Source organism: Akebia trifoliata, chromosome 3 (genome assembly GCF_017979445.1).
Source record: "Akebia trifoliata isolate Shusen 1 chromosome 3, ASM1797944v1, whole genome shotgun sequence".
NCBI classification, from domain to species: domain Eukaryota; kingdom Viridiplantae; phylum Streptophyta; class Magnoliopsida; order Ranunculales; family Lardizabalaceae; genus Akebia; species Akebia trifoliata.
Window position 1 is genome coordinate 41,165,752 of NC_141377.1, and position 19,348 is coordinate 41,185,099.

General features: G+C 34.4%; 1 protein-coding gene and 1 long non-coding RNA gene across 18 annotated transcripts; one reads left to right on the forward strand and one right to left on the reverse strand.

Moving 5' to 3' along the window:
- Positions 1 to 1,060: 1,060 nt before the first annotated feature.
- LOC147406997 (serine carboxypeptidase-like 7) lies at positions 1,061 to 9,744 on the forward strand. Of its 5 annotated transcripts, none has more exons than XM_086435363.1 (14): positions 1,061 to 1,331; positions 1,418 to 1,563; positions 4,285 to 4,361; positions 4,440 to 4,562; positions 4,992 to 5,094; positions 5,223 to 5,260; positions 5,433 to 5,534; positions 5,702 to 5,788; positions 5,878 to 6,024; positions 7,135 to 7,206; positions 7,768 to 7,886; positions 8,701 to 8,814; positions 9,297 to 9,342; positions 9,478 to 9,744. In XM_086435363.1, exons 1-14 carry the CDS (start codon positions 1,195 to 1,197, stop codon positions 9,559 to 9,561), a joined length of 1,395 nt encoding a protein of 464 aa, XP_086291489.1. In that variant the 5' UTR covers positions 1,061 to 1,194; the 3' UTR covers positions 9,562 to 9,744. The 5 variants fall into 5 exon arrangements, 4 of the variants coding, with proteins under 4 accessions (XP_086291489.1, XP_086291490.1, XP_086291491.1 ...); XM_086435364.1 differs by having other exon boundaries at positions 5,905 to 6,024; XM_086435365.1 differs by lacking the exon at positions 7,135 to 7,206.
- Positions 9,745 to 10,575: 831 nt separating this feature from the next.
- LOC147406998 (uncharacterized) lies at positions 10,576 to 17,941 on the reverse strand. Of its 13 annotated transcripts, XR_015176668.1 has the most exons (12): positions 17,655 to 17,941; positions 16,400 to 16,469; positions 14,639 to 14,706; positions 13,849 to 14,543; positions 13,682 to 13,774; positions 13,487 to 13,537; positions 13,135 to 13,397; positions 13,005 to 13,057; positions 12,857 to 12,907; positions 12,490 to 12,772; positions 12,242 to 12,345; positions 10,576 to 11,458 (listed from the first exon to the last, which is right to left on the reverse strand). It is a non-coding gene; the product is annotated as an uncharacterized LOC147406998 (long non-coding RNA). The 13 variants fall into 13 exon arrangements; XR_015176663.1 differs by having other exon boundaries at positions 10,576 to 12,772; positions 13,849 to 14,044; positions 14,134 to 14,543; XR_015176669.1 differs by lacking the exon at positions 12,242 to 12,345.
- Positions 17,942 to 19,348: the final 1,407 nt, after the last annotated feature.

Genomic DNA, 19,348 nt, shown 5'->3' on the forward strand with positions numbered 1-19,348 from the left:
AATAAGTTTATTATGGCCAAGCTTTCAAATAAATATCAACAGTTAGGAGAACTTTTCAACAAATCAATGACCACAAAAAGTGTCAAACAAATATCAAATGGAGAAGTTAAAAGTTCAAGAGAAAGGAATAGAATATTATACCATATTTAATCTTCTATCATAATAATACGATCTGTAGGCCATGCAAACGTACTTCCTAAAGCATCCTCTATTGTTTGCAAGTCAGATGTTGGCCTCCATGATAAAGCTGACGGTTGTTTGGCATTATCCACCTAAACTCTGGAAGCATTAGGTCCAAGAGGTACAAAATGAGCCATTATGTTAGGGGCATTTGTAAAAAGCATTAAATTATTTTTGGCTCTTATCTTTATAAAAAGCATTCGTGGTTCCTGCACACTTCCACGTCAGAAAAGTGAGATATGATATATAAGGTTGAGGTCATTTCAACATTATTCAAAGGTAAATCGCAGAAACTCATCAATCATAGCCAAATGATAAATTGACCATCATATAAAATTTTACTTTATGAGATTGTTAATGTTAGTCATTTTCTTAATCCCCTTTAGTTCATATAGAGTTTTGTCATCGAAATTATCAAATAAATTTATCTTATAAAAAAGCCTTATTGAAAAATTTATTCTCAATAAATAAATAACAGAATTTACTAAAAATTACAAAAGTAGTACCAAACATAACCTAATAAAATATGTAAAGTAATTTTTAAATTAAAAAAAAAAAAAAAAAAATAGTCCCATTATTTATTAGAGCATCTCCTCATGTATTTACAAATTACCAAATATTTTAATTGGACTATTAAACTCTTATAGATGTATTTTCCCAATTAATGTCTAGTGATGGGGATATGTATGGGGTCGTTTGACGTGGATAAGATAACAATGGTGTGGAAAAAAACACACTAGGCTATTGACTTTGAGGCTCTCCCACAGACTCCATCAGACAAACGGTTGAGATGGAAGTGTAATTTTAGGGATTCGCACGAAAAAAATAAAAGAATACTCAGCAATAAATTTCATGAGGAAAACAATCAATGGTTAGACGCACATTCCACATCAGTTGGATTTGTTTGAGTATTATTTTTTTGGTCAGTTTAGGACGGCTCAAAAGAAATCTCCTCTCTATAAAATCTTATGAACCATTGAAGAGAATTAGTTTGCTTAATTGATTAGTGTTGAAATGGGAGCAATAGTGGATCCTCTCTTCATAATTTTGCTACTTCTTATGCTTGCTTGGTCATTAACAGCTATCTCTCACTCAACCGTCAGATCTCTTCCAGGCTTTCAAGGTTCTCTACCTTTCGATCTTGAAACTGGGTATGTTTAATTTCTATGTTTGTTATTTTATTTCGGATACGATACAATTACCAATAATAGTGTGGGTTTCATATGTTGTGTGTTAGGTATGTGGGTGTGGGAGAGGGGAACGATGTGCAGCTATTCTATTACTTTGTTAAGTCAGAGAGAAATCCTAAAGAAGACCCTCTTGTGATATGGTTCACTGGTGGCCCTCGTTGCTCAACTTTCTCAGCTTTTGCTTACGAAATAGGTCAGATTGGATAAATTGGAAGTATAATATTTTTTCCGATTCTAGTTCTTATTGGTTCCAATTTTGAATCTAAAATTACTTGAATCGGAATCATAAATACCAGAGTAATAATTAGTTTCGATTCTTAAAACAGATAAGAGAAAGAAAAAAATATGAGTGTAGGTAGCAATAGCATTCCTTCTTCTTTACAATCATGTTTTTTCATCATAAAAGACAAAAATCGTCATTTACAAATGAATGATGATAAATGGATAAATTCAAACTTTTTTTATTTGAAATCTAAAAAAATTAAATATGATAATCAATGTGATATGTGATGGCCAACGACCAATTTTAAGATTTGAAACCTAAAAAAATAAATAAATATGTGGGCGGCGGGAAAAAGTTGTCATTGGGTGACATATGTGAAACGTTTGACACATCATAAGAAGTCAAAGGGCGTGGGTCAAAAAGAGTTGCTATTTGCTCCGTGACTTTTACTTATTACACCTAATTTCTTAAATTATTTATCACCCAATTAAATAATACATCATCTTCTAATATTAAAATGTTTGACTCAAATTATTATCTCAACTTTACAAAACATTATACCAATCTCCTACAGGCAATTTTAGTAATTGTTACAATTATGATTAATGAGAGGTTATATTGGTACCTCAACTTTTACATATTCTCAATCATTTACTTAATCTTTTTTAATTTAGGTGTAATAAGTAGAAGTTAGGGTGCTAACAACAGTTCTTTTAATAAGTGATGATCAATCCTTAATTAAAGGAAAATACTGGAATGACGCAAGACATTTAGTGCGATTCTCATCACCAAGGGGTTTTCGCTCAGTTGGCTTGAAACATTGCAAAGGAAAAACCTTTGAAGGACCCATCTCTCTTGTTGGATTACACATGACACTTTCAAGGAGGTGTTTCCAATTTTGGCAGAAATGTAGTGACATGAAATAAATTCAAAATGCCACGTGTTTTGTAACGAAGAGGATTCCTTTAAATTTGAGGCGAGCTACCTGCTTCAAAGTTGGACTCCATGACAAAACGAAGTCAATTTTTTTGTCTTATGTGGGTTGAAAATTTCAAATTGAACTGATTTTTTGTGAGGATGATCTCTATGGTGAGGAGATCAGCCTCACCAAAAATCAGCCCAATCTGAAGCTTCTAACCCCATCAAAATTATTTTAGAATTGTGAACTGTCATTTTTTTATTAAAAATTTGTAAATCACTTCTGGTGAATTTAGAAGTTTCAGATTGGGCTGATTTTTTGTGAGGATGATCTCCTCACCATAAAGATCATCTTCACAAAAAATCAGTCCAATCAAAAAACTTTAAGCTATATAGGACAAATTTTGTCAATCATCATTGTTATCCTAGGATTGTCAGTCGAACGCTCCCCATATATATATATATCCAAGATTTCATGGGGCGTTAGCATCCAAGATTTTATTATGTAAACAAGCATTTATTATGAAAAAAAAAAAAAAAACTAATATATATTTGTCTTTTTCACTAAAATATTAGTTCATTTTGAATTTGTAACCTCAATTTACAAGTTGAACAATTGTGGACCTTCAATTTTTACCGTTAATTTGTAAATCATTTTTTATGGGATTAGAAATTTTGGAATAGATTGATTTTTTGTGAGGATGATCTCTATTATGTAAAGATCATCCTTACAAAAAAAGCATCTCATTCTGAAACTTCTAACCCATATTAAACAAAATACGTTGGCTACAAAAAGAAAAAAAAAAAAGAGCCAACTATTTGGCCAACATGTTTTGTCCTATACAAGTTAGAAATTTTGGAATGGACTGATGTTTTGTGAGAATGATCTCTATGGCGAGTAAGACTGCAACTTGGGCAAGTTGGCCTAAACTTAGTCCGGTTGATGGGCAAGCTTGAGTTATGTAGAAGATGAGTTGAGCTTGAGTTAGAATATCTCAACCCGACCTCAATTCGGATTGAACTTGAGTTAAGGGTTCGGGCAACTTAACTGAACCTGATGCTTATATACTAATATATAAATATTTTAATCTTAGTATGTATGTGTGTGGCGCGCGCGCATGTGTGTGTGTGTGTGTGTGTGTGTGTGTTATTAATTCAATATTATTATCATGGCTTGTGGACAATTGTATATTACTAATGTGAACTTTGGTTTAGTATGATTTGTTTAGATATTCTTTCCATGATAGATTTGAAGGTTCTATGTGATTTTATTTACTAGTGATTTTATATTTATGTTGCATTTTTTTAAAATAAAAAATTATTTACTTATCAAAATGAAATTAGGATTATTCAATGAGCCCAACCTATACAACGAGCCCAAAATTATCTAACTCAGGCCATCCGGAGCTCAACCCGGTTTTAGAAGATCAAACTCGGGTTGAGCTTGGATTTATGACCTCAATCCTGATGGTCGAATTGAGTTGAGTTCGAGTTGAGGGTTTTGCCATTTGGGTTGAGCTTGGGTTTGCCCTCCAACCCCCTCAAGTTGTAATCTTAATAATGAGGAGATCTTCCTCATAAAAAATTAGTCAATTCCAAAACTTCTAACCCATATAGGACAAAACATGTTGGTCGAAACGTTGAAAACTTGTAAAAAAGATGAACAATTTAAATTAGATTGCATAATTAATATGGAAACCTAGTGTCCACTACAAGCTTAAGCTAAGGCCCTCATCAATGGCTTGATATTTTATTTTTTAATTTCATTTTTAGGTCCATTTTACTTTGAAAATACAGAATACAACGGTAGCTTACCCACTTTGGTGCTGAACCCAAACTCATGGACAAAGGTAACTAATTGGGGCCCGGCCCATTTATTTGAAGGGCTAAGTTCAGGATCTGTTTTAAAGGTGGTGATGTATTCTCAGATTGCCAACATCATCTTTCTTGATGAACCTGAGGGTACTGGATTCTCTTATTCAAGGACCATACAAATCTCAAACATTGGAGACACAAAATCAGCCCAACACAGCTATGAATTTCTGAGAAAGGTGCGTACGTGGAACACTCAATCAGGCCCACACAAAAATGACATGAATCAACAGTTATAAACAAGAGTCGGATCGGTGTCCCGTTCCTACAAGGAAACACGGTGCTTACGTGGCACGTTCTTATTTATTGGAGAATAAGGGCATTGGACTGCGTGAAATAAAGAAAACGGCTTAGTTACAAGCCCAATGTCTCATAAACTCCTATCTAAATATGCCACGTAGACGCCATAATCAATCAAGCTGATTTTTGGTGTGTAGATCCACTCCACCAAGAGTAGGGCTAAATTTTTTATTGGGAACACATGACATCATAAGATGATGGAATGTGTGGGGCCCACCCTAACATCGATCGCAATGGAGATCAAAAGAACATTAATTATCAAAGCAATTGTATTTAAAGAATATAATTTGTGGTGTTTGCATTTGCAGTGGTTGATTGATCACCCAGATTTCTTATCAAACCCGCTCTATGTGTGTGGTGATTCATATTCTGGCATGATTATTCCAATTATCGTTCAACAATTAATAAATGGTAAGAATTGTTCCTTTGCGTTTTGTTTTCAAATACCACATTTACATTTCGTATCGAAGTAAAGAAAAACAACATATATTGGTGGATTCTAAATGAAATCCAATTGATTTGAGTGTTTGACTTTTCAGATATTGAAGCTGAGAAGAAGCCAATCCTCAATTTTAAGGTATATAATTTGACACATTTGCATATTGATCGTAAGGTGATTAAGAGTGTACAAACTTTGATTGAATAAACGAGACTAGTACCAATCATTAAGATCATATTAATCACAAAACGAACACGAACAAAATTAACCATGCTTCGATTTGTTATTTTATGCGTCGTAATGGTTTAAGGGGTATTTGATTGGCAATCCGGTTACGAATGGAGATCTCGAAGAGAATGCACAAGTCCCATTTGCTCATGGGATGGGTCTTATATCAGATGAACTCTACGAGGTAATATAACTCATAAACTTTTCATGTTCATCTCATCTTGGATGAGTCAAACCATTTGAATCAATTTAATTAGAAAAATTATTAATATAAATTTATATTTAAATATTTATAATTAAAATAGTTAAACAAGAAGAATTACATTTTTTTTTTTTATCTTCTAATTTCAGTCGATGAAGCAAAATTGTAAAGGGGAGTATGTAAATTTTGATCTTAGCAATGTAATGTGTTCAAACGATCGCGAGGCATTTGAGAATGTAAGGCAATTTAGTTTTATTTTACGTGGCTTCTCATTCTCTATTTTATTACTTGGATCCATGACCAAAATGATAATATTCATTTTCAGAGCATTTCAGGATTAAATACCTTGCAGATTTTGGAGCCCTCGTGTCCTAGTGATTCGGATGTGAAGAAGATTGATCGATATAGACGATTGCTTACAAACTCTACAAAATCCCTCATCTCTCAATCCATTTTTCCAAATGGGTGTAGGGTAATATCTCATACTTTTGTTATTTTATTTTAATTTTTTTGAATAAGCAAGCAGATTAGCAATTAGTAACCTACCAGGAGTTAGCTGAGATAGCAAGACTAACTGGATTTACTCCTCAAGCCATATCTTCGAATCTTTATATGCCGAGTGGGATGGTACATGTGACCCGCCAAAGCCAAAGCCAAACAAAAAAAGGATTTGCTGTTAGTAATTACTAGGTGAAGATGGCGGTTTTGAACCTAGGTCGTCGTAAAAAAACGCAAGAGCAAAGATAACACAATCGCACAAACACACAAGGATTTGCGTGATTCAGCTGTTTGCTTACGTCCACGGAACAGAACAAGAACAATCATTATTTTCTCTCTTAAATTTTACAACCCTAGAGATCTCTATCTATATAATCAAGAGTTACCAAAACAAATAAAACTCCCTAAAACAGAAAGTCCTTATGAAAATATTACACGGTTGCCCTTTTCATACTACTTTAAAAATTCAGAACGGGAGCTCCACCCTCACATCCTCGGGAAGGGGAGCTGCCTTCTTCACCCCCCCCCCCCCCTCATCGCTGCATAGCGCTATAGAAGACAAGACATTTACATAACAATCAACACTCACAAACCTTTATCAACTTAACAAGTCGGCACTTTCAAGATATGTCTCTCACACATATGCATACACATCTAGACTAAATATCTACTTAGATCACACTTACTACAGAGCAACAAGATTTAGGTGATTCAACAAGATACCTACATCTACATATTAGATAAGAGAAGCAAGAGTAGATGATTGTAGATGCCATTTTTTTTCTTTTTCTAAACTGTCCTCCACATTCCAAAATTGCTTCCATATTACATTTGAACTTGCTATCATCAAGGTCATTTTCATCATAATAAACAAACGATATTAGTACGATTTCTTAACCTCAAATGAAATGGCTGAGATGGGAGATACAACACAGATTTCCTCGGAATTGATAATCGTTCGTCCAAAATTCATTTTCCCAAGAATCCCTAGCAATATTCTTCCCTCTCAGTTGCGCATCATATGTTGTTTGAGACTAGAGTTTACCATAATGTTGAGTGACTAACTCCACCGCCATTTTTCTAGACACCCGGTTACTTGCTCTCCTACCACTGGGCAAATGATGATCGCGTTCGCAAGGCTCTCCACATTCGTAAGGTACGTGAATGTTAATTAATAAGAAGTGTCATATGTATTTTTAAAATATTTTATCACAACTTATTTGATAATGGAGTATTTTTATCAAAAAGGGCACATGTTATATTTTCATGTTTTTAAATTTACTTTCACACCTTTGGTTCAACTTCAAATAAATGTAAATTCGAAGGTATAATTTTCTTTTTAAAAATGCAAGTACAATAAGTGATTTTTTTTTTTTTTTGATAACCGAGCTCATATCAGGGATTTGCCCTGTCCATAGACCATGATCTTGTCCAAGGACTAGTCCTAGGGCACATACAACGCCCGCACATTACACGCATCAGGTAAATGAGAGTGCACCCTTCTGGGTGGCACATAAGGAATTAATGCTCATATTGGATATCAAACTCATGAGCTATGGACATTAACCCATCCAAACTAAATCAGGGTCCAATTATTGTCAGACCAATTAGACAAATTTTGGGTTCGATCTAGTCCGGTTCAATTCTTTGAACATTGATATTTCTCTAGGGATCAATCAGCAAGAATAATGGAAATAACAGTTTTGATGATGAGCAGGGAACAGTTGAAGAATGGGTCAGGTGCAACTACGACTTACCCTACGAATATGAGGTGGAAAGCAGTATAGAATATCATCGTAATCTTAGCACTCGAGGCTACCCATGTTTGATATACAGGTGAGGATATGAGGGGGTGTTAATTGGGCCCACTAACCCGGACCAGTTCACCTAAAGAGCAAGAGTAAGAGCCTAACGATGCACAGCCCCGCCCGTCAGTTTGTTTATATATGCAAATTATCATAGAGAGCTTCTATTGCCACATAATGCCACCCCAATATGTGTGCTAAATCTTTGCTGATTTACATATAATTGAGGTAGCATTAGCAAAAGTTGGTGTGGCAATAGAATCTCTTTAAAAATAACTACAATATATTATAAAAGGGTCAGGATCACTTGACTCCTAAGAATGAACCACGAAAAAATACACATGATCCCAACCTTTTAAATGCAAAATCCAATGGTTGAGATTTATACTCCGGCTAAGTATATCCGAGATTTGTGTTATCAAGATGCTCATAAGTCTCAACCATTGGATTTTGTGTTAAAGGGTTGGGTTCATGTGTTTCTTTCACGAGTCATTTTTATGGGTCAAAAGATCCCAACCCATTTTAAAATAAGTTTTTAACTATATTTTTATTTTTCAATTATGATGAAGATTGGACCCTTATCAAATGATTTTTAAAAGTGCAAGATTGTTTTTTCTAAATAAAAAAATCAACTTGAGCCCGCCCAGATCCATTGATGCTGAATTTGGCTTAAGCTAATCAACATCAACCCAATAGGGGTTTAGGACTGGTCTAATGTATAACTTGCCTCATTAAGGCCGTCTGCACGAAATCATCCATTAACACTCTTTATTCTCCTCTTACCTCTTATTGGTATTATATTTGGTCTTCCTCTTATTAATATGTTATTTGTTCTCGACTCACAGTGGTGATCATGATATGTCGGTCTCACACGTGTCAACGGAAGCATGGATACGATTGCTTAACTTGTCCATCGTTGATGACTGGCACCCATGGCTTGTCCATGGCCAGGTCGCAGGGTTGATCGATCAAAACTCACAAACTCATATATAATTCATTTCTTTAAGACATTAACTCAATGTTTTGGTGTATACATCAGATATCACTGATTGTTTTCAAATTTTGATGACATTCCCTTCTTGACCACAATCTTATGTGAGGGAGAAACAAAAATGACTAAAATACTCTCATCTTCGACGTCTTACCAAAAATCCCTTTAAATGAAATTGTTACCTAAGATGATGCCTAAAAAATCAAGGGCTTTCTAATAAATCAAAATTCTTACCTTAAATGTTGAAGATGAAGGATTTTTGACAAGAGGTTGAAGGTTTAGGATATTTTATGATAGTTTCTCATAGAAGACTGGCAGGGGGTATGTCATCAGTTTGAAAACTGAAGGTTATCTCAATACTCCTAAAAACTCATTGGGGATCAAGTCAAAATCAGCCTTTCTTTAATTCAATCTCAATGTCTAGCTCTAATGTATTAGTTTTTCATGTAGATACACAAGAACCTATTCCAATGGCATGACATATGCAACTGTGAAGGCAAGGAAATTCCTCTCTTTCTCTCAATAATAATAATAATAATAATAGAGAATGAGAAGAATAGAGAATTATTGGTGTAAGAGAGAAGGAACTCTCATATATATACTTGTATATAATGTGTGTTTGTGCATGCAGGGAGGGGGACATACAGCTCCAGAGTACAAACCTAATGAATGCTTTGCCATGTTTAAGAGGTGGGTTTCTAATGAACCTTTGTAAGAAATTCCTGCATCGGAGCTCTAGATCAACTTCAACTATATTTCCTCTTAGGTCATCAATTTCCTTCTTGTGTAATATTCTCTATTACAATATTTTTCTACCATTTAAGTGAGGTCACTCTAGCACGACTCATAAATTAAATCTATATGAGATAGCTTTTAAGGGGGCTACATGAATTTGAAAGGGTGGCGTCCACTAGTTCGAGCTTATATAGTCCTTAAATGGTTTGATTTCAATACTGAAAGTCAAGTGATTTTGTTGTTTGATAAAAAGAAAAGCCTTCCCCTTGCTCAGGTGGTTGTGCTTTGAAGTGGCCTACTCTTGCTGGATCGAAGATTGAAGGGTTGTTTTATTCGAGGGGACCTTTTTTTTTCTTATTTTAACTGGTTATGTTAAAAAAATAAAAAATTGAACAACTTATGGCCTAAAATCGTGTGAGGTCCAAATCTCGTTAAAGAAGATAAACTAGGAATAGTTTGAGTAAGTTAGGTCTGGAAATGGCTTATGATCAAGCAAACTAATGGAGAAGGTGAAATGGAATGTGTGTCATCTGCTTCTTTTTCAATTCTGGTGAATGGAAGAAGTGCCCACCGAGTAAGATGATTTCCAAAGCAGTTGAGTATGGAAAGTTCTTTGAGTTAATGAAGAAGGGGCAATACCTTAATTTTTGTAGATAATTTTATAGAGCAACACAAATATTTGAAAGGATTCTTATGATGTTTCAAAGGTGTTTATGGGTTGCATATAAACCTATAGATCAAGAGCAAGCAATTTCAAGTTAGTATTGTAAGAGATGTGGATCACTTGAGTCTTGGGATAGAGTGAGTAAGCTACTAAAACGTCTTTTGGAAGCTATGAATAGCTTTCTATAATGGCATTCAAAGAACACTATTGCAAGAAAAACACATTGATAAATTTGGCAGTCCAACACAAAACCAATTGGCAATGAGTGGAGAGGCCCAGGAACTTCTAAGTAGAGAGACAAGGCAATGAGTGTCCGATATGGGACTAAACTCAACACAACACACATTAGTAGTGTTTATTTTTTTAACGATGAATGCTATGGTTAGATTAACACATTAATAGCATTTATTACATGAACGCTATAACAAATTCTTCTTTTTTTTGTTCCAGAGTCACTTTTAATTATTAGAATGTACATTTCCAGATAATAAGCTGGCAGATATTGGTGGTCCACTGACCAGCACAAGTGAATTGCGACATCAAATATGAAGTAATACATAAGAACAAGTCATAGTTCATGGAAAAATAAATAAGAAATTCACAGATCACGGGAGTTTGATGGACCTCAAATTCACGACTCATCGTAAAAACATGAGTTGTGATCAGGGGTGGAGCCAGGATTTTCTTGTAGGGGGGGGGGGGGGGGGGGGGGGGGGGGGGGGAGAAACTATGGTTAGTTGTATAGTTGAAGAACTTGAAGATGAATGGTTTTAGGGAGAAATTCAGAGGTTTTTGGTTAGAAATTGAAGAAAAGGATATTTAGGTCATTTCCAATTAGTATATGAGAAGGCCCGGTCAAGAGGTCATGTCATCAACAAAAAATTGAGGGGAGGGGGGGGGGGGGGGCAAAAATTGGAGGGAGGTGAGGGTGTGGGGGAAAATGGGGAGAGAGGTGAGGGAGTAGGGACAAATGGGGCATGTAATTAGTTGAAAATATAGGGGTGTTTCAAAGTTCTGTGGGGGCAATTGCCCCCACCAGCAGCTCTGCCCCTGGTTGTGATTACAATAAAATTTGGTTGCTATTTCAATTACTTCCATTTCACTTGAGTTTTAAAGTTTACAAAAGAACCTTACCAAAGGAGATACCACATGAACCAATGGAGAACCACAATGCTGCAACTTTAACAATGTGTTGCACATCCAAGATGCTTCCCTGTTTTGAGTATTCAGAGAAAATAGGAGACAATAAGTAACAATTTTTACATCTGATGATAAGCAAAAATAAAGACCACAGTAGGAGCATTTGTGATACATGGTACAGTATAGATAACCAATTAACTTGAGATAGACTTGAATACTACTGATTATCAAGAACAACAATGATGATATAAGCATATACTAATCATTATATTTAAAAGTAAGTATTTACTGTTTAAGAAAAGAATTTGGAAGGAAAACAATAAAGGTAGCAAGGGGCATGGGAACCAATGCAACCTATATATTTGCCTGTTTTATAGATTGGAAACTATATCTGGATCTACAACTTAGCAAAACAGGGTTCAGATTGACATGTGTATTGGATGAGTATGGATGATGTATCAAGACGTGCGCATTGTGTACAGGGTTTTCTAAGGGTCATATTTTTTTCCCAAATGGAAAGTATCACCAATACTATATCATATATAATTCATACTGATGAAGCAATTGGCAGCACAAAAAAAACTTTTACCAAATCCTTTCACATGAGAATGGGATTTGTGTTGCAAACCCAAACAGTTGTAGTAAAGCACCATTGTTGAGGATGACGATCAGCAACAATGTTACACATCTCTCTCTTTCCAAGAACTAGATCTAGTAATATATTGAAGACTCAACTGTCTATTTGGACAGATTACAAACACAAAAGACACGCTAGAACTCTTGGTGAGAAAAGAGATAACAATGATGTCATACCCATAATATAAAAATGGAGCAAGAAAAGGGTGAAGAATCATACCACAAAATTGAGAACCACCATTAGTAGCAAGCCAACACAAAAACTCCTCTTCTCAATAATTCTTCATTCTAATCGAATCTTGGGTATGAAAACTAAATACTTCCCTAGAATAAGTTGATTATGGCCAAGCTTTAAAATAAATATCAACAGTTGGAGAACTTTTCAACAATCAATGACCACAAAAAGTATCAAACAAATATCAAATGGAGAACTTAAAAGGTTCAAGAGAGAGGAATAGAATATTATACCATATTTAATCTTCTATCATAATAATATGATCAGTAGGCCAAGCAACTGTACTTCCTAAAGCATCCTCTATTGTTTGCAAGTCAGATGTTGGCCTCCATAATAAAACTGCGGTTGTTTGGCCTTATCCACCCAAACTCTGGAAGCATTAGGTCCAAGAGGTACAAAATGAACCATTGCAATAGGGTCATTTCTGACCCAACGTGCATCAGCAGCTATGTCACCTGGCATCATCCAATTTTACAACTTGCACTTGCCGCCTCCACATTTAGTTTGACATAGTGCCTATCATTAACCAAAATAATATACAGTTATCTTTTTAGTAGAAGATATCAATCCAATATACAAAAATGCAATGTTACGTTTTACCTTGGAAGTACTTGCATGTTGAGTTGGGGACACTTTTTCATTTCCTACAATCTGACCATGAATGTATGTAAAAGGTGAAAGCGATATGAGTAAGAAATAAATATTAATTAATAACTATATATAACAACAAGATGTCGATAGGTTTTACCTGGGAAGTATTTCCATACATTTGGGCACTTGCTCATTCCTTATTCCTTGGCCCTGTAAAAATGCAATCAATATACATAAGAAATAAATAAGAAAATATTATGCATACTAAATTTATATTATCTACTCGCCTGATTATTTAGCAATTGTTTGACTAAGCTCTCCAAATGTTGGACTTTTGTTCATGCACTTCCTCCATCTGCTCCATCTTTAGTTCAATCTGAGCTATCTTATTGCCGTTTTCTGATTTTAGACCTAATTTAGATGGTGTAATTCCAAATCCAACTCCTCGTATTTGACCACGACGTTCAGGTCCATGTAGTTGTGAGAGTGCATCATCTTTTACAGAAGACGAGGATGATGGAGTTGATTCTTTGATATTTCGAATCTTTATCTGAGATTATGTATGCAAGATTACTATTACAATTGATATTTTATTATAACAATAAAAAATAAATAAAAGAATAACTGTTCAACGCATACCAATTTATCAACTGTTGTAGTGGATAAATCCTCACCCTTCTTAAGATGTACCTGAGTCCAAACATCAACCCTGGTTATGGAAGAGGGATTTGAACTATTTTTTTTCTACAAAACATAATTTACATTAGCATAACATAGTAATAAACTTTTCAAAAACCTTTTAAACAACATTTCGCAAATTGAAAGGAGATTTACCATATCATCCTCCAAATGAGCATAACCTTTACGACTGCATCTGTAAGGGAGATCTTGTTCAGCTCTCATTTCTTTAAATTTTTTTCTTTTTTCCTACAAAAAAAAGTATATTTAATATACTTGACAAAATTTATGTATTTATTACTATAAAAGTATAGTATACTTACCATGAAATCTATAGATGCCTTTTGTTTGATGAAAGTCTGAATTAATATTATTAGGCTTGAAAGCTAATAAATCTTCTTCTTTCTCGCAATCTTCTATTTTTGCAATCAATCTTGATTTATATGTTTCCCTGGTCTTCCAATCAATCATCTGTAAGATAAGCTTTTTGTTTTTATCTTCTGTCAGAATAAACTTTTGCTACAAAATAAAAGTAAGCAACATATATAAGTATCTTTTTATGGAAAAGTAAAGTAATTCAAATCTAACATCTTATATTTATATATTACCATTACTACTTCCCACATATGGTCTTTTTCTTCCTTGGGAACCCATCTCCAATCATCATATGTTATTAGTATCATGTCTCATCCCAAAGTTCCCAAGAACGATGACAATTTGACCAATTCTTTCTCAATAGGTTGGCCTTTGCCATTAAATTCAACCTCTAATCTTTTTTCACCATTGGTTTCCATTGTCTTACATTTGTTAGGCCCGCACTTCCTTTTAGATTTAGTTAATTCCTCCATTGAAGAGCTATGTAAGAGGATGAATTTTGGAGATTACGTGTGTTATCATTTGAATGTCCCTCTGATATATGTATTCCAGTATCATTAGGATCATTTCTAAGAGCAACTAGGATAGACAATATTTCCCTCTCTGCTCTTTTAGCTGCTCTTTTAGATGCTTTTTTAGAACTCTGTACATATGTATAAAAATAAATCAAATATAGAAGATATAACAAATATTTGTGAATGTGATATTATATTTTAAAATAAACAAATCAAATATTACCTCAGCTTGATTCGACATTGTGTACTTATGTCCTAAAAGATAAACTCAGTGTCCTGAAAGATAAAATTCTGAATAGACAACATATTTAATTAGATAATATCATGTTCTAGCAGTGGTAAAGCTTCATCAATATTAAAACTAAATTGGGACAAGTACAAAGAAAATACAACTGAACTATTTCTACATTGAACTTTAAATGAATATGCAAACAACAATATCTCAAAATTATATTGAGCTATTAAGAGTGAAAACACTAATCCTATTACAAAAGTCCACAATACGTATTACACATACAGTCCATCATAATCCCTTCTTACATATGTATCATCCTCATCATCAACACTCACGTCAAGTCTTGACGAATCTATTGGAAAATAAGTTTTAGGCAACAAATATTATTAATTTTCAGGAAGCACGATGGTCATTCGTCAAACAACAAAGCGATTCAACATGAAATGAAATCTGCAAAATCTTGATGTCAAAAGGATGCAAATTGCACAGAGTTCACCTGAACTATTATCCACAACATCTTCAAAAACTTAAAAAAATCAAGCAACGGAACCATCGTTTACAGAAGAAAAGGATGGAGCCAAAAATTCTGGGATTCAAAGAAATGTACTAATTACTTATCACCCCCCCCCCCCCCCCCAATCCCGCCCAAAAAAAAAAGAGGAAATGTACTAATTATATTTCTTATAGAGAGGGACATTCACACACGATATTTTTTACACCAGTTTGTATGTTCGACCTGGATATGAGTGAAAGCTCAGTTATTGTGAGGATGCAGTTAATAGGCTTAGAGGTTTCAAAATGGCCTAATTTTTTAGAGGATGATCTACTTGCCTACCAATTATTGGGTCAAAGTTCATGGTAAAATGGATGGTTCAGAACGTTGCACATTTGTGCATACAAGGAACACAGCATAATCTCTCAATGTATGAATTGAGAACTCATGCTTAAATCGATTATATATATGGTTAGCTTGCCAATAGCAGGGGATGATGTGCTAGGTAAGAATTGTGTCTAAGTGAGTGAAACAGTTTCGGGGCCCTTCTACATGTGGCCCACCATGATGGGCCACTACTTATATGGGCAATTTCAAGTCTAATGTATGTGCAACCTAACCATATGATGACCATTTGGGTAGAAGAAACTCAAAAGGGTGTGGGAGCTTATCAACAAAATAGGCCACTGATGAAACTGGATATGAATTTGGGCTTTGGTGAGCCATAGATTGAACACGCAGGATCATAGTCAGTAACCACAGCTACAATATGGTATGTTGCACACACATAAGAAGACTGATGCCATGTCACAGCTGTTGGAAAACATGCAGAAAATTTTCATGAGTGGACAATCACAACCATTATAAAGCAGAACCTGGCTACACCTAGATTGAACAGTCGGGATCTCTGTTACCAGGTTCATGGTTTGCTCTGTTCAAATTTGGGCTCGTGGTTCACAGTTAAATTTTTTATAATGATGACAAAGGATAACGTGTGTATGAACATGTTAAAGGACTTAAAATATATTCATAGTTCCATCTATAAAATATTTATCATTCATCACCTATCCAACAAAATGACAAATACAAGGAGCTAGGGAAAGCAGCATCACAAAACCGATTTTACTATAGTTTTCGGCTCCAATTAGATTGTTCACATGATTATCAAAAATTAAGAAATTAAAAAAAAATGCAGCATTTTGATCATCATGAGATCACTACAATCTTAATGTGAGAGATAAAGAGAGAGGATAAACCTTGGAATAGGAACTCAAGGTCGTAGATCTTGCCCAATTAGAAGTCGCAGATGTTTTGTACAAGGTAAATCTGAGATTGCAACAAAACAAGTTAAAGAATACCAAGTCATGCACATTCAAAGGCAAGGAAACCATAGAGCGCAAAAAGAATGTCAAAGCTAAAAATTAATTTTCAAAAATACATATTTAGTCAATAGCTTAGTGGTATAGCATTTAACTGCAGAACAAGGGATCACCTGTTTGAATCCAACTGAACCAAAATATATTGCAATTGACCTATAAGAACAATTCTGAGTGGTTTTTAACTGAATGTTACATAACTCTGTTTCCAAACAGTAACATAGTGAATGTCAAAAAGAGGAAAGCCACATTATCCTTTAAGTAAATCTGTAATCAAAGAGACTATCATCAATTTATTATAAACCAACATTGATTCCATGAGTTTGAGACATTTCTGTCGTGAGTCACAACTACTAACAATGAAAAAAATTGTAAATATGAATGGAACTCGATGGTATAACCCATGTAACATTCACAATTTTTTGGGTTTTTTCTAAGTAACAAAAATAGCAACACAGCACACTGTTTTTTTTCATTTCAAATTCAACAAAATCTCCATTTCTAAATTCAATAGTCAAGCTGCTGATTATCTCTCTTTTTTTTCTTTTTTTTTTTTTATTCTTTAATGATGTATAGAAAGCAATATTTTTGTTTCTAGGTTGTTAGAGTAGTTGTACTTGTGGATTTTATTTGATTCTATTATGTAGGATCTCATAGGCATCCACATGTCAAGAAAGCATTTTTTTTTTTTTTTTGGTCTATTTAAATCACATATTCGTGCTAAGTAACATAGGAGCTACAAACAGAAAATTGAGGCTGAAATGCAGCTTATACTAGGTATATATGGTCCACATGACTGGGCCCAACATAACGTATCATATGTGAAAGTTCAAGGCTCTGCCAACTTTCAGCCCATATAACATAGTTATTGTTATGGGGCGATGTTCAAAATGCATTCTTCAAGAAATTGAGGAATAATAAAAGAGAGATATAGAAGATTCGTTTATTGCGAGTCATTTCTTCTGTTTCACTTTTTTCTTCCAATCTCTTCACTCAGTGAGTCAGAGTCTCCCTCTCAAGCTTCCTTTTTTTTTTCTAACTCTTCAGCTCTCATTCCTCAACATATCCGCCATTACTAACACAGGATGAGGTGACATCACCACACACACACACACACTCACACATAAAGACTCACCGATTTCTCTGCAATATCTTTCAGGAAAAGATCCACCTAGTCTTCTGCAAAACAATCGGATCAGAAAAATGGAGCTTTGCGAGTGAGTGAGAGGTAACAGAAATTAGGGTTCGCGAGTGAGTGAGTGAGAGATAAGAGAGATTAGGGTTCTTGAGATGGGGAGAGGTAGAGAGATAGAGAGAGAGAGAGAGTAAATCGGATCAGAACCAGAACAGATTAGGCGGACATTATGGTTCGTAAGTGCATGTTTTCCTCTCGAATTGCTGACAGGAAACTAGGGTTCGTTGTGTTTTAAAACAAAGAACACTGTATAAAATACATAGCGTTATAATGTATTATAGTAGCGTTTTAATAAAACATTATAGTAGATATAGGTCTATAGTCCATAGCGTTTTTAAATAAGAACCCTATGAAAATTGAATTATTGATAGTATTTCTCTATGAATGCTATAAATTAAACTTCATAAAAACTCATTTTTGTTAAATTGGCACCAAATATACATCAATAATAATTTGGGATCCTTTATAAAAATTCGATAGATTGGCGTCTTGGAAGCATACATAAATACTATTACAAGAAAGAAATAATCTTGATTATAAGTGTTTCTTCCAGCATCGTGTATTACATGTTTATTCTCCCTACAAATGAAAGTAGTAATGACATCGGAAGGAGGATTGGGAATTTTATGTGGAATGACACAATCGAATCTCATAAGTACCATTTAGTTAAATAAAATTAAATTGCACTCCTAAGAACAATGATGATCAAAAGAACGAAGGATACAAATCATGCATTATTGGATGAATGATTGCAGAGATTTAGGAAATAGTCTTTTAATATCTAGAGGGGAATAATAGTTGAGAGGTTCAATCATGAAGTCTTCTAATGGAAAATTAAGGATCTAGAGCCATTTATTGGTGCAAATTTTAGAGAGGCATATTAGAAAGGAATGAAGAGTTCAGAAAAGACAGAGGGTTGAATGTGGGGAGACGAATGAATAATGTGTTTTGAATGATAGGAGGAGTAAGATCATACGTTAAGATTATTTCTTTCATCTAGCAACAAGAATCATTCTATTCAAGGAATGGCCAAATACTTGTAAGAAGATCTCACTTAGGACTTAAAATTGGTTGGATTTTATCGAAAATCGTAGTGATCCTAATCCGAATTAAGTGGATTTGGTTCCTTCAAATATATCAAGATTAAAAAATGGTTAGGATATGGGTTGGTGTCCCTTAACGTCGAGTCGAATCCGGATTGAAAACGGATCCATCCTTATATATATACATATATCCGAAGGATATATTGTCTTGTACTTATATTATGTAAGATACATTTTTTAAACCAACAACTATTGGGCACAATGGTTAAGGCTTCCCTTTAAAAAATGAGAGGTATTGAGTTTACCTCATCTTACAAGAGAGGCTTTTATTCTTTATTAAAATAATCTTAAAGAATTTGAAGGAAAGCTGAATTATTGAAAAATAGTGTACCCTAGCATTGACGAAATGCATTCCTTTCCTTCTTTTATCTCTTACAATAGTTGACAAAAGCATTCGACTTAAATGTCATGATGGAGAATTTTCTTAAAATCCATTTATTCTATAATCTATCTTCATTTGGATAGCCAATTCTTCGAGGCAGAGATCTAGGGCTCTAATGTTCCTCCCAAGGTAACCTCCAGCATATAGTT